The following is a 13887-nucleotide window of genomic DNA, read 5'->3' as shown; positions in this document are numbered from 1 at the left end:
GATTTACTTCTATTATCTCAGAAAACCACTTCAATGCTATACTACAATAAAAGGAGATATCTATTACAAATGGTTTTTTTTTTATTAAACAATTATTTTAATCCATCAAACTGGTAGCAACGTCTATATGGAAACGAAAAAATAAATTTCAATGTATAATAGAGGGAAAAATTTTACAGCGCCGCGGCAAAATATTCCATTCTTTTCAAATTCAAAGAAAATGTGGTTGAAAACTCTCCAAAAAAACAGATAAATATTCTGCAGGGTCTGAAATCGTTTTTCCATCTCTGAGCTAATCCTAGTCAAGATGCTGAAGGCTGTGAGCTGTCATGGGATTCCTGTTTTGGCGGATGGTGAATGACTTTCCGCCTGACCCACTTAATACAGTGCCTGTATCCAATAAACACTGCTAACTTTGTTAAACCATTAGTATTTGTGGGGACGCTGGTCCGTAAACATTTAGGAGATTGTAAAGCAGTCCCGCTTGCCTATGCTGGTACCAAATTATTTACTCTGAACCTTACTAGACCAAAGTGTGTGCCAAAGTCACACAGACTATCCTTGTTTAAGTTATTAGGGAAAAAAAAGCAAAATGGCTGCCATTAACCACTTCATTTTTAGTCTTAAAATTTGTAAAGATATGTTTGCCAAAAGCCTTGGTTGTTACACTACTGGATGATAAAATGGGCAAAGATTTATATCAATTTACTTAAAAACGAGGCTCAATGTCAATCGAGGCGGAGAATTCTTCAAATAATGCCATTACAGAAACCAGTAGAATGAAAGGGATTTCCTTGTCCTTGGCAAAACAGAGATTGACTACTATCCTCAATTATACTGCCCCCAACTTTCCTAGGACAACCCCCCAACTTTTCTAGGACAACACTCCCCCCCCGCCCCCTGACAAAAACATGCAGTCCAAAAAAAAAAAGGGGCAGGGTTTCTGCAAATCATCCCAAAAAGTTTCTGCTTTCCAGCGGACAGTGAAGAGATTTAAATATTCCCAGGAAGGAGATCCTTCCCTGATCCGAGTGGTTTTGCTCAAAAAACAATTATAAAATTCAGGACCTTCGGAAAGCTGGGTTGCACGCTGGCTGCCATTCATAAATACATTACACAGAGCTTCCTGAACTGTCCAGACAGGACTAATCAACCTGAGCTGGACAACTCATACAGTTGCTGGGGGATGGTACAGTAATTGATTACTTCTGCCTGTCAGGGACAACACCATGATTGCGTCATTCTCTGAAGCGCCGAGCTAGGCACAGGAGTGACAGAGCCTCATTATCACAATTTTAGAATTGTTTTTTTCAGTAAGACCACTCAGTTTAGGGATTAAACAAGATATGTGCCTGCATCAGTGTAGCAACAGCATTCTCAAGGTAAATTAGCTTTACAATGCATGAAAACAGATATTAAATATCTTAAAGGAAATCTACTATTAGCATCTTGAAAGAATTCAATAAAGCAATAGCAAAAGAACAAGCCCCCCTCAAAAAAAAAAAATTATAGAGGCTGAATATTTTAGACTCCTGAAATAAGACCAGAATAGGAAATATTTCCGGGGGCGTTTTGGTTACTCAATACAACAACTCCACTCATGTCTTGCACAATGTTGAGAATTCTTCCTCTGATCCCCCGAAACTGCTGCATAGAAAGATATCATCTAACTAGTAGTGGAGTCTAGATATGAATCATATTGCCTGCAGATTTGCTTGGGGAAGTAAAAAGCCAGTCAAATACTGACACGAATATGATGCAAATCTGAATGGCAGGGAAGCACGGACCTGCTCCTGTGTGGGCGGAGGGAGAAATCATTACAATGTTTGTGCTTTTGGTCCCAGTTTAGGCAGAAGGAAGTGGCCAAAAATTTGACAATCACATAGTTGATTTTTACCGATTTCCAAGACTATTTTATGTCCAAGACCACTGGGATACAGGGTGTCCGTAAAAGGTGGATCAGTAATACACTAACCATTTATTACCAAAATATAGCACATAGCACTATGTTTATAGCTACATTTCCAAGCAGGGAATCACATATGGGGTTTGTTTGAGATACAGCTTTAAGGGATACTGACCCAGATTAAGGGTAAGCACAGCCCCACTGGAAAATAATTCGTTGTGAAAGAATTATTTGGCTAGTGAAACCTGTTGGAGATGACTCCCATAGAAGTCAATGTCTGATACTCTAACTCAGGGATCAGGAACCTTTTTGGGCGAGAGAGCCATGAACGCCACATATTTTAAAAAGTTATTCCATAAGAGCCTTACAATATGCACATGCCCCCAGTAGATAGCTAGCCACAGCACGTGCCCCCTCCCCAGTAGATAGCTAGCCAAAGCACGTGCCCCCTCCCCAGTAGATAGCTAGCCACAGCACGTCCCCCCCCCAGTAGATAGCTAGCCACAGCACATGCCCCCCCCCCCCAGTAGATAGCTAGTCACAGCACATGGCCCCCCCAGTAGATAGCTAGCCACAGCGCATGGCCCCCCAGTAGATAGCTAGCCACAGCGCATGGCCCCCCAGTAGATAGCTAGCCACAGTGCATGGCCCCCCAGTAGATAGCTAGCCACAGTGCATGGCCCCTCAGTAGATAGCTAGCCACAGCACATGCCCCCCCCCCCAGTAGATAGTTAGCCACAGCACATGGCCCCCCCAGTAGATAGCTAGCCACAGCACATGCCCCCCCAGTAGATAGCTAGCCACAGCACATGGCCCCCCAGTAGATAGCTAGCCACAGCACATGGCCCCCCAGTAGATAGCTAGCCACAGCACATGGCCCCCCAGTAGATTGCTAGCCACTGCACATGGCCCCCCAGTAGATAGCTAGCCACAGCACATGGCCCCCCAGTAGATAGCTAGCCACAGCACATGGCCCCCCCAGTAGATAGCTAGCCACTGCACATGGCCCCCCAGTAGATAGCTAGCCACAGTGCATGCCCCCCCCCAGTAGATAGCTAGCCACTGCACATGGCCCCCCCAGTAGATAGCTAGCCACTGCACATGGCCCCCCCAGTAGATAGCTAGCCACTGCACATGGCCCCCCCAGTAGATAGCTAGCCACTGCACATGGCCCCCCCAGTAGATAGCTAGCCACTGCACATGGCCCCCCAGTAGATTGCTAGCCACTGCACATGGCCCCCCAGTAGATAGCTAGCCACAGCACATGGCCCCCCCAGTAGATAGCTAGCCACTGCACATGGCCCCCCAGTAGATAGCTAGCCACAGTGCATGCCCCCCCCCAGTAGATAGCTAGCCACTGCACATGGCCCCCCCAGTAGATAGCTAGCCACTGCACATGGCCCCCCCAGTAGATAGCTAGCCACTGCACATGGCCCCCCCAGTAGATAGCTAGCCACTGCACATGGCCCCCCCAGTAGATAGCTAGCCACTGCACATGGCCCCCCAGTAGATAGCTAGCCACTGCACATGGCCCCCCCGGGTAGATAGCTAGCCACAGCACATGGCCCCCCCGGGTAGATAGCTAGCCACTGCACATGGCCCCCCCAGTAGATAGCTAGCCACTGCACATGCCCCCCCCCCCAGTAGATAGCTAGCCACTGCACATGGCCCCCCCCAGTAGATAGCTAGCCACAGCACATGGCCCCCCAGTAGATAGCTAGCCACAGCACATGGCCCCCCAGTAGATAGCTAGCCACAGTGCATGGCCCCCCAGTAGATAGCTAGCCACAGTACATGGCTGCAGGACCAGCAGGAAGGTGCATCTACATCTGGGTTTACTGTATAACACTGGTGCAATCAGGAAATAGATGTCAGATGAACCCATAAGGATAATAATCACTGTTCGGATATGACCAGGGTTAGGAGGTGAAAATGTATTTTATGCTAAGGAAATGACAGAATACAACCAGGAAAAAGAGTAACGACAAAAACTTTTACGGTAAACAATGAGCATTCTTTTGAGATTAGACAGAGACTTTGGAACAGAACATCAGTTTTGTCGATGTGCCACATGGATGTGAACACAAACCATAATTCTAGTGTCAGAGGAATTCCCTGCCTCTTACTGGCCGACCACCAGTCTAATTAGGGAGAGTAACTACACATCAGAGCGAAAATGAGCTGAAAATAGCAAGGTTCTGTCCCTGGAATGCCTGTGTCAGGACAAATGGAAGACACAAGATCTATTCCGGTGTAGGATTTTTTACCCTTTCTCGCATTTACTATATCTTCTTTACTAGATTTACTATGTAAATGTAAATCTATGTAAATACTACATTTCATATGTATACTAGGATAAGGGAGCTGTCACGCCGTGCGTTCTTGATGCGTTTTTGTATGGTTACCATGCATTTGGCTGGTTTGAATCCGTTTCACTGCTACTTACACTTCCGGAAATGAACAAATACAGATTCAAACGAGCCAAACGCATGGTAAACATACAAAACACATCCGTTTAACAACCCATGGGTTTTCTGAGCGTTTAAAAAAATACACCAAGAACGGTCCAAGAAAGCATGTGACAGCACTTGAAGGGGCATTGTATTTTAAAGCCCAATTCACAATTTCCTCACTGACCTCGTTAAAAGATGCAATGACCCCTCCTGACATCTAGAAGAGTTAGGTAGTGCTGGTTGCAGGTTATAGCAAGTTTAGAATAGGTCACTTGTTATTTCTTAATTAAGTTAGCGGTACATATAGGTACGTATTCCCGAGAATGGAGAAAGATGCTTTACAGTTCAACTTATCATATGGGCATTGCCTATTAAAAGGAATGTGCCAGCATTTTTATCTGTAAAAAAAATAACATACTCCAGAATCGCAGCTGGATTTAGAGCACTCTCGTACACTGGCATGTGAGATCTCTTCACTGAACTCCTGTACAGCCCCTCCCACCTGCTGAAGCATCTTCTGTTAGAATACTACAACAGTTGCTCAGAAGAAGGGCCTGTGCTGTGTTTACTGAAGAGATCTCGCACACCAGTGGACCAAGTCCAGCTACATTCCTGGAATAGAAATACACAGTCCTGCTGCTACTAACATCACACCCAAAGGGTATGGTTACACAGCTCTCTGGGGCCACTAGATAACACTTTATATGGTAAAAACTGCAGACAGATTGCGTTTCATGGGAAAATTGATTTAAAATGTAGATTATCGGCACCTGCAATTTTTCATATTCACTTCAGTTTGAGAGCTAATTACAGCTACTGTTCCATGTTTTGTATCAACCACCATCAAAATATATATAGAAAGAACAGTCTGACATTCTGAGAAGAGATAAGAGAATCACTGTGTGTGTGGTTACGTCTAAGACGCTGCTGGTTATAAACAAGTTCCAGGACCTTGACTACATTCATTTTTAATCAAATCTGTGACAAGATCCCGTACATTGCGGTTCTTACATCACCTCTTGTCTAAGTTGCTATGGGTATTCTCCATAACACAGGAACTACACACCTCAAGCCGCACTTTATAGCAGGGTGGGGTGATAACAGTGCCATTATAAAAGAGGATTACTTCCTAGACAGCCAGCATCATGCCGTTGACACAGTTTTATATTTGCAGGCATATCCTTTTTGGCATCCATTATGAGCAGACATTGGTCGACATCTCAATCAGGCATTTAATTTTGTCAAAAGCGTAGCTAAAATAATCATGACCATAATCAAATCTTCTGGGTTTTTTCCCTTATAAAACTGGCCACAGAGGCTCCTGATGTGAACGTAGCCTAATTTGTCACTTAAAGGGACCTGTGGTCTGTGTCCCAAAGTGCGCTTTATTATTTCTGTCTGGGCACGTAAAAAAGAAAAAAAAGAAAAACATTTTTTTTAATTACCCGGATCTGGAGCTCTCACCGCATCATTCAATGAAGCCAACGTAGTGCCGTGAAACCGGGATGGACCACGTTGGCTTCATTGAGGTGGAGATGACACCAATGCGCTTTACCAGACTCATCTCTAAGTGAGCTCAATGGAACCTGTCACTAGGAGACCCATTTTTAGCACTCCCCCAGTCCCCACAGAGCATAGTACATACACTGCCAAAGTGTTTTTCTATAAAAAATTTGTTTTACAGAAAAAAAGAGTGCTAAAAATGGGTCTCCTGGTGACAGGTTCCCTTTAAGTGTTTTTTTAATAGTGGTCAAAGAATGATATGTTACAGTATTATTTGGGACATCAAACTCCCTAATGACCTGTAGTTGGTTTAGTGTCCCTATTTCACCTTACAACCTGTAGAGCTAAAAATGAAATGAAAAAAAAAATTGCTCAAAACATTAGGACGCAATTTGATGTCATATACAAACAATTGCATATTCACCTTAGCTGGGACTGCAACTTTATCGCTTTGCTGATGAAGTCTTCCCATGTTGGATAACTGGCCTAAAAAAAGAAAAGACACACATAAGCATTCAAGGTTTCACCAGAAGAGTAACATGTATGAATGAAATGAAATAGTACTCCATGCAGCTGAAGTAAGGAAATACTTATTGTGTATTGGCTGCTGCTTTGTTACTATTGTATACAATGCTCAGCAACTCGCGGTGGGTGGGACTGATCCAACGTCTTGTTAAAAACCGATGCTGGTCAGAGAGCTTAAAAGATATTACAGGTGAATACCAGTGATATCCCGAATACACAGGACAACTCATACTTTGATATGGTCAACTTTTCTATTACAATGTCACCGATAATAATAATAATAATAATAATTCGTTTATTTAAATAGCGCACACAGATTCCACAGCGCTTGCCAAAATTGGTCCCTGTCCCCAGTGGGGCTCACAATCTAATCAACCTACCATTATGTTCTGGAGAGTGGGAGAAAACCAGAGGACCCAGAGGAAACACAATCACGGAGAAACCATACAAACTCTATGCAGATGTTGACCTGGGTGGGACCCCAGCGCTGCAGGGCGGAAGTACTAACCACTGAGTCACCGTGCTGACCGATCATGACTGATCCTAATAAAAAAAAAAGTACCATATTTTTCAGACTATAAAGAGGCACAAAAAATCCTTTGATTTTCTCAGAAATCAAAGGTGCGCCTTATAGTCCAGTGCGCATTATATATGAACCGCACTTACAGACAACAGCTGCCTTGATCTGTGCCCAGGTCTGCCACCTGCTGATCATTCATTCTTATAATCCTTATATATGAACCTAGACATTTTATCAGGCATTTATTAATGGTGCGGCTTATAATCCAGTGCGCCTTATAGTCCGAAAAACACGGTAATCCTTAGCATAAAAAAGAGAGAACAGTGTGAAATATAGTCATAGCCCCCGTACCCCGTATTTGGTTGACTAGAATCTTGAATGGGGCTGAATACTTTTCAAACACAGATGATAAGAGAAACCCTCTACCAAACATGGCGGTCCCTCATAAAGGTCCCTCACCACAGACAACATATCGCACTATATAATCATTTCCTATAATATTAGAACATTTTAAATGTGGGGAACTAATGCAAAAATGATCTAATGTTGTGACTAAGATCATCAAGTCACTGCCCAAACCACCCCCAAAATATTCATACATTCCTAAAGAATCTTCTTAAAAAAAACGGCAGTCACCCAATTTGTAAGATTCAGATTAAAAAAATGCAAATTCAAGATGGGAAGTGGCATCGTACTGTCGCAGGAATGTACCCAAACACTTGACGCCTCTGCCCTCAGGCCACTGAGGTAATGGTGTTACTGTGTTTATTTCTATAATTGCTGGGATAATCTTCAATCCCTCATAAATTCTATTAATAGTTGATGAGAAGTTTAACGACTAAACCCCAATTTAAAGTTATGTAATGTGATAAAAAAAATATTTCCATTATGGCTTTCATATACAGGACCAGCCTTAGGCCAGATGGTGCCCTGTGCAGACCTCCCTTGGCATCCCGATGCTCTGCCTCCTCCACCTTCCCAAAAAACATTGACGAATCCCTGTAAATCATCCCTCCCACTCCTTGTCACCAAAAAGATTTCTGAAGTGATATCAACAACGAAAAAGGACTTTGAAAATGTGACCCCAATTGTCTGGTGGTTGACTCCAGGGCATCTACGCATCTGTGGCCAAATATTATTACGGAGGCAAAAGTCTGAAATGTGCCGGTTTCTTAGCTCCATGGCAATCAGCCAAACGGAAAGGCCAAACGTTATCCTTATTCACAGGAATGGGAAAAACACTTGTGATCAATATTCATTAAAAATAGTTTCCTAATTTTGTTTTTATGGCTTAGGGTGTATTTATAGCAGTATTTTTTTATTAGCAGCTGGTATTTTTATGTGTGTACAACTAAAGGACTAGGATCGGGTCACACCTCAGTTATTTCATCAGTTATTCTGAGCCCCAACCAGGTGTGGAGAGGATACAGAGATAAGATATGATGAAACATTTGCACCTGTTCCACCACACCTGGTTTGTCCCTTAAAGGGCATCTACCACCAAGATGAAAGACTGTATGCAAATAAGCCTAAGGGGCTCCAGGCTCCATTAACACCTATGGAACCTGGAGCCCCTTAGGCTCATTTGCATACAGTCCTTCATCCTGGTGGTAGATGCCCTTTAAGGGTACATTCAGACACCCGTCTATGGGGACGTATATGCGTTTCCTATGGAGGAGTCACCTCCTCTTAAGCGCCCGGCAGGCATATCGCCATGTGAATGCACCCTAAGGCCGCATTCACCCTAAGGCTGCATTCAGACCTAAATGCTTGTATTTGTAAAGCTGAAAGACATACTTTAGCTTGTTTACTTTTCAGGCGCAAACATTTAGGTCAAAAGACATATGTTTGAAGAAAAAAAAAACTCCTGATGCATTTGAATTGCATTTTAAAACTCAATTCAAGTACCCTGTGTGAATGAGGCTTAAAATAAATCTACCATCAGAATTATAAAACTTACTCATAAATCCAGGCACTGTGACTGTGGTAATCTTCTTATATTTGTGATCCCTGGCCACCTTCGTTCCAAAATCAACTTATGCAAAAAAGCTTGAAGGGTGCCCCTTGGTGTTACCAGCGGCCCTCCATGCTGTAGCTTCAGTGGTTGATACACTGCTGCGAACACTCCCCCCCTCCTCCCAACATGTTCTGAAACTTCCTTTGCTGCAGTGGGATTACATCAGGCAGAAGGAGGAGGGAGACAGAGTAACAGCCTGTGATGCCACAACAGTAAAGGGTTCTGGTAACAACTCCAGAACCCTTCAGATTTTGGAAGGAAGGAGGCTCTAGATACAAATTTAAGATTAACACAGTCACAGTAGTGGGATCAGTAAGTGTCTATCATGCTCGATTTTGACAGTAGATTTCCATTAATCATATATTTAAACGGCGACTTACGACAGATTGTTGTAGACAGTCAGTCAGTGTCATAATGACTTACATCATGCATATACAACGTCATGCATCCACCCTCTATACAGGTTACATATAACTAGACATCACACAGATGCAAACATTTGTCACGCTTTAAAGGGCATCCAAGTCAATGCGTGTCATGGTGCGCTTTACACTAGCATGTGCGCCACACGGGACCCCTATAAAAGCCCCAAACATCACTAACTTGCCTCATACATTCTTTCATCCAATTGCAAAGAATGTCCAACAAAGAGAGCATACATGTCGTAAAGGAAGAGGGAATGGCAGAGGCAAACAAGCAGTTAACCCGGCACTTCCAGTCCACCATAAGACAATAAAAAGCTTCAGCCGCTCGTACATTCCATCCTATAACCCGGAGTGTACAGTACAGCGGCCAGAAGCATCTGCAGCTGCACCACATTCCAGGAGGGATGAAAAAGAAAAGAAGTTTTCCAACTGTCATTTCCTCTTTCTAATGAAGACCTAACGCCGTTCTAAAAATGGAAACGGGGATTTGTTTTCGAGCCCTCAGAACCAGAAATCCCGAAAGCCGACTCCAGGCTCTTGCAGCTGCATCGCATGGAATTAACTTCTCGTGGACCTTTTGGGAGTGCGGAGCAATTGTTCATTTCCACAAAACTGGAAGTGATAACCCAAAGTTCAAAAGAATGTTTCCGACATATGTAAATAATCGGTAATTTCTGCCATGATTAGAGCCCCGTGCACATGGGCATCAAAGACATCTTTTCTGCACATGAATACTGTATGTAGAATAATGGACATTACACAATAGGAAGTCATGGATAGATAACCCACATTCTGTCTCATTGTAGCAGATTACCGGCCCGTGGTCTGGTGTGTGGGCCGTGTATCAGTGGCACTTGAGGTCCACTCATGTGTTGATGACAGTAGAGAAGATCTCTGCCAGGTACAGGACCGGTTCTATAGTTTGTCTATTATCCCAATAGAATATAATAAGTCTATGATTTGAGTCCTAATACAGTAGAGTATGAGATTTCTGATATTCTCAAACAGAAAATCAAATTTTGATCTGCAGCATGTCATATGATTGCTACAAAATTCTACCATTGCAACGGTATAATGCGACGTGATCCACGTGAATCCACAAGAAAAATCTACCTGGTGGTATTCTGCATTTCACTGATATAATTCCAACCTGTCTCTATCAGTCCTGGTTCACACAATTTTGGCTGTCCCTGGATACGACCGTAAATTTTCTGACTATGCACACTACATACATACACGGCACTTCCTGTCCAGCAGTAGCGTTTAGAGGACAGAGCATCAGCTCTACAGACAAGATAAGCTCTGGATCTGAAATGAGGGGGGCATAACAGTTCTGATTGTGCAAGGTAGCAGAGCTGAGTATTATGCGTTCTATCCATCTCATGACTTTGATCTGTCTTATCTCTCTTTTTTCTATGTTTCAGATACTTATAGACTGTTAATAAAAAATAAAAAGTGTAGATAAACCTGTACTCTGATAATATAAGCACATTGTCATCACACAGTAACACAGAGGAATCATGACCTGTCTGCTCAGCTAGTCCCGACCCACACTGCCAAATTTTATACCGACCATCACAGTGATAGGAGCTATAACAGCAATAAAACTGGGTAAAATTGTAAAGTAAGGGGGTTTAAAAAAAAATAGTATCTTTAATGTGTAAACATCACTAGGGGATTACAATTTAATAACTTTCTTTCATGGGTAAACCCCTTTAAGGCTGGGACTGCCTGTACTTGATACACCTTGAAGACCATGAATAGTCTCAAAAGGGTTGAAATCCACAAAGATTGAAATGTGCGTCTCACTACTCTGTGCACCACATACCGCTACATCAGATACAGGAAGTATTATGGGAGTATTTGCTCTATCCACTGCCAAAGTCTGGAAGCGATAATATCTCAACTTGACTAAAGAAAGAAAAAGAAAACCATAGATCCGTTTTCAGATAGTCTTCTAGTAAAGCTGAGTTATATGCCATAAAAGACAACCTATTGTACACTCATTATCCAGCAGGGACCTTCTACTCACTGCCACTACAGTGCCGGCTGCGCTTTACCCGCTCCACCCCACGGTACATTCCCTTGAGACTGTGTTCACATGTTTCTTTTTCCACTAAATTCAAACGCAACCAGGAAACGCTTGGCCAACGTAAAAATACATGTGAACGGTAAAAAGTACCAGGCATTGTGTATGTGAACACTGCATAACACGTGGTGCACATTGCAGAGTTTGGGGGAAACTCAAAACGCGTTTGCAACGCAACATGTGAACACTGCCCGAAGGAAGGTTGGCCATAAGCCTACGTTTTCGCTACACCAAAGCCTTGCCATGTGGGTGCACTATGGGTGAACTCAGTAACACCTACCAAGCATGTTGCACAAGCAGTGGCACATGAAAACTTGGCTTCCACCTACACCTAAAATGTTGGATATCTCAGAAGCCGAATATTTACCCTAGTTGCAGTCTTGATATAGAGATAAAACATATCAGCCTCATTAAAATGCAATGATTAACAGGCCGAGCCTGACATGTGTGATAGATAACCTCCCACACTGCACCCAATCTAGGGAGGCTCCAGGCAGACGCCTTGTTCAGGTCTTGTACTGAGGTTTGGAGATACACCTTCCAATGCAGTCATACGACATTCCTCTAAACCACTGCACAATAACAGAGCGCGCCCCACAAAGTCAATTAAGATAAAAACAGACTCGTATTTGCATACCAATCACCAGGGTGTCATGCATGGGTGCACTTATGTAATAGGCAAGTAGGCACCACCTTGTAGCAGGTTGTAAAAGTAGCAAAAACAGAAAGAAGAAAACACAGGACACACTTGTCACAATTACTAAAGAATAAGGTTTTATTCTACATCAGAAAAATGAAGTGCTTCCTTCTTCTGATCCAGATGCCATCCTTTAGCCATTTTGGATTAATTCAAGTGGACATATTATGGTCGTATCAAATGTCCCATCCCGTCCCATTGATTTTGGTCTCTAGGGTAACGTCATTTCGGGACTTTAATGGACATCTACCACCAGGCAGGATCTGCTCTTCTTCAAGCTTCCTATGCCCTTGTTTTTTTTTAATCAAAATAGGCTTTAAAAATTAGGCAATTGGGGTCCTAGCTCCATAGGTGTTTGAGGCTGGAGACAATCAGGCTCATTTGCCTTATTTTTTAAGCCTTTTTTGGGGAAAAAAAAGGCTAAAAAAAGAGCAAATCCGGCCACAGGACAGTAGCATCCTTTATCCCCTAAATTTCCTTTCATCCAAATGTGGGACCAAATTTGAGGCCATAAGGACTAAGGAATTATGACTATATGTTATAAGGTCAATTATACCTATATGAACTTGCCCTTGACCTATGCCAAGTCTTTCCCCATATTGGGAGATCATCATGCATGTTTTTGGGAAATAGGCATTGTACAACATGCCAGATGTACCCTCATTTAGGGACCTTGTTGGTGCATAAAGTACCCAAAACATCTGCAAAATGTCTCTTGGTGCCTGACACATGAAACCAGGAGATTTGATAGCTCTTTAGAGACTACAGGAGGTCTTCTATTTTGCAGAGGTCTTCCAGAAGTCCCAGCAGAGTGGGCAAGTATGGTCATCAATATTCATATCCTCAAACCCAATGGCCTCTAGGCAGCCCAGAACATGGCCAGCAACAAGAATATTTTTACTTGATGCAATTAGTTCTAAAAAAAAACACAATTAAATGAGTCAGAACTCATCCAATTAAGTTGAACAAATATTCACTGCCTAGAGTAGGAATATCTGCCATGCAGTGGGCAGAACAAGAGTCCATTCAGTTATATGATGGAAGGAAGGGCACCGCTTATGTAGGAGCCAACTATCTAAATTTGCTCAGCAAAGCCAAATCAGAGACGGACTGACATGTAGAGACAATATGAGCCACTAGATCACCTCCAGAAGTCAGGTACCATCCACAAGAAACCAGCTTTGAGGTTGCTGGATGCCTCTGTGGTTTCACCCCCAATTAATTAGTTAAAACCTATATCTTATTGGTAAGGGATCATTTATAACAACTCAACTACCCCTTTAATAATATGTAGAAACCTTTCATATAATTGTAGATGGTCGACACCAAATGAACTAGAATTACCCCATCCTGCATATTGTTCTATTAATCTATGTTTGTTCAAGGCCCAAACGTGTACCCCATCGCGGTGCCCCAAATGTTCTATATGTAGCCATTTGTAGCTCTACAAACAAACAAAAAGCAAGACGTAATGGTGAAGCCGAAACTTCAAATGATTGTAGCCGTTCAGATTTCTTTGTAGCTTAACTGATGAATGTGAAGCAAATTAAAAAAAAGGTTTCCTTCCTCAGGAAAACCAAAGCTTATTTGCCTGACAAAAAAAAAAAAAAAAAAAAAAGAGAAGGAGACATGATGTGAACACGAATGCCGTCATCTGGAATCAAATTTAACCAGTAGCACGGGGCTGTTCTGTACATTCAGCAAACACGACGTTAAGGAGTATTAAATAACCCCTCCATGGGAAATCTCCCC

The 13887-nt window shown here is 42.8% G+C and overlaps 1 protein-coding gene across 2 annotated transcripts in view; it reads right to left on the bottom strand.

The window, feature by feature from the left end:
- LOC140064698 (protein MTSS 1-like) overlaps positions 1-13887 on the bottom strand; it is a 92040-nt gene that overhangs the window by 56492 nt on the left and 21661 nt on the right. For both annotated transcript variants that reach the window (XM_072111834.1, XM_072111835.1), the window contains exon 2: positions 6287-6348. In XM_072111834.1, the coding sequence (XP_071967935.1) occupies positions 6287-6348 (62 nt within the window). The remainder of the gene's footprint in view (positions 1-6286; positions 6349-13887) is intronic.

Source organism: Engystomops pustulosus, chromosome 6, assembly GCF_040894005.1.
Source record: "Engystomops pustulosus chromosome 6, aEngPut4.maternal, whole genome shotgun sequence".
NCBI lineage: Eukaryota > Metazoa > Chordata > Amphibia > Anura > Leptodactylidae > Engystomops > Engystomops pustulosus.
This window is presented reverse-complemented; position numbering and strand designations above follow the sequence as displayed.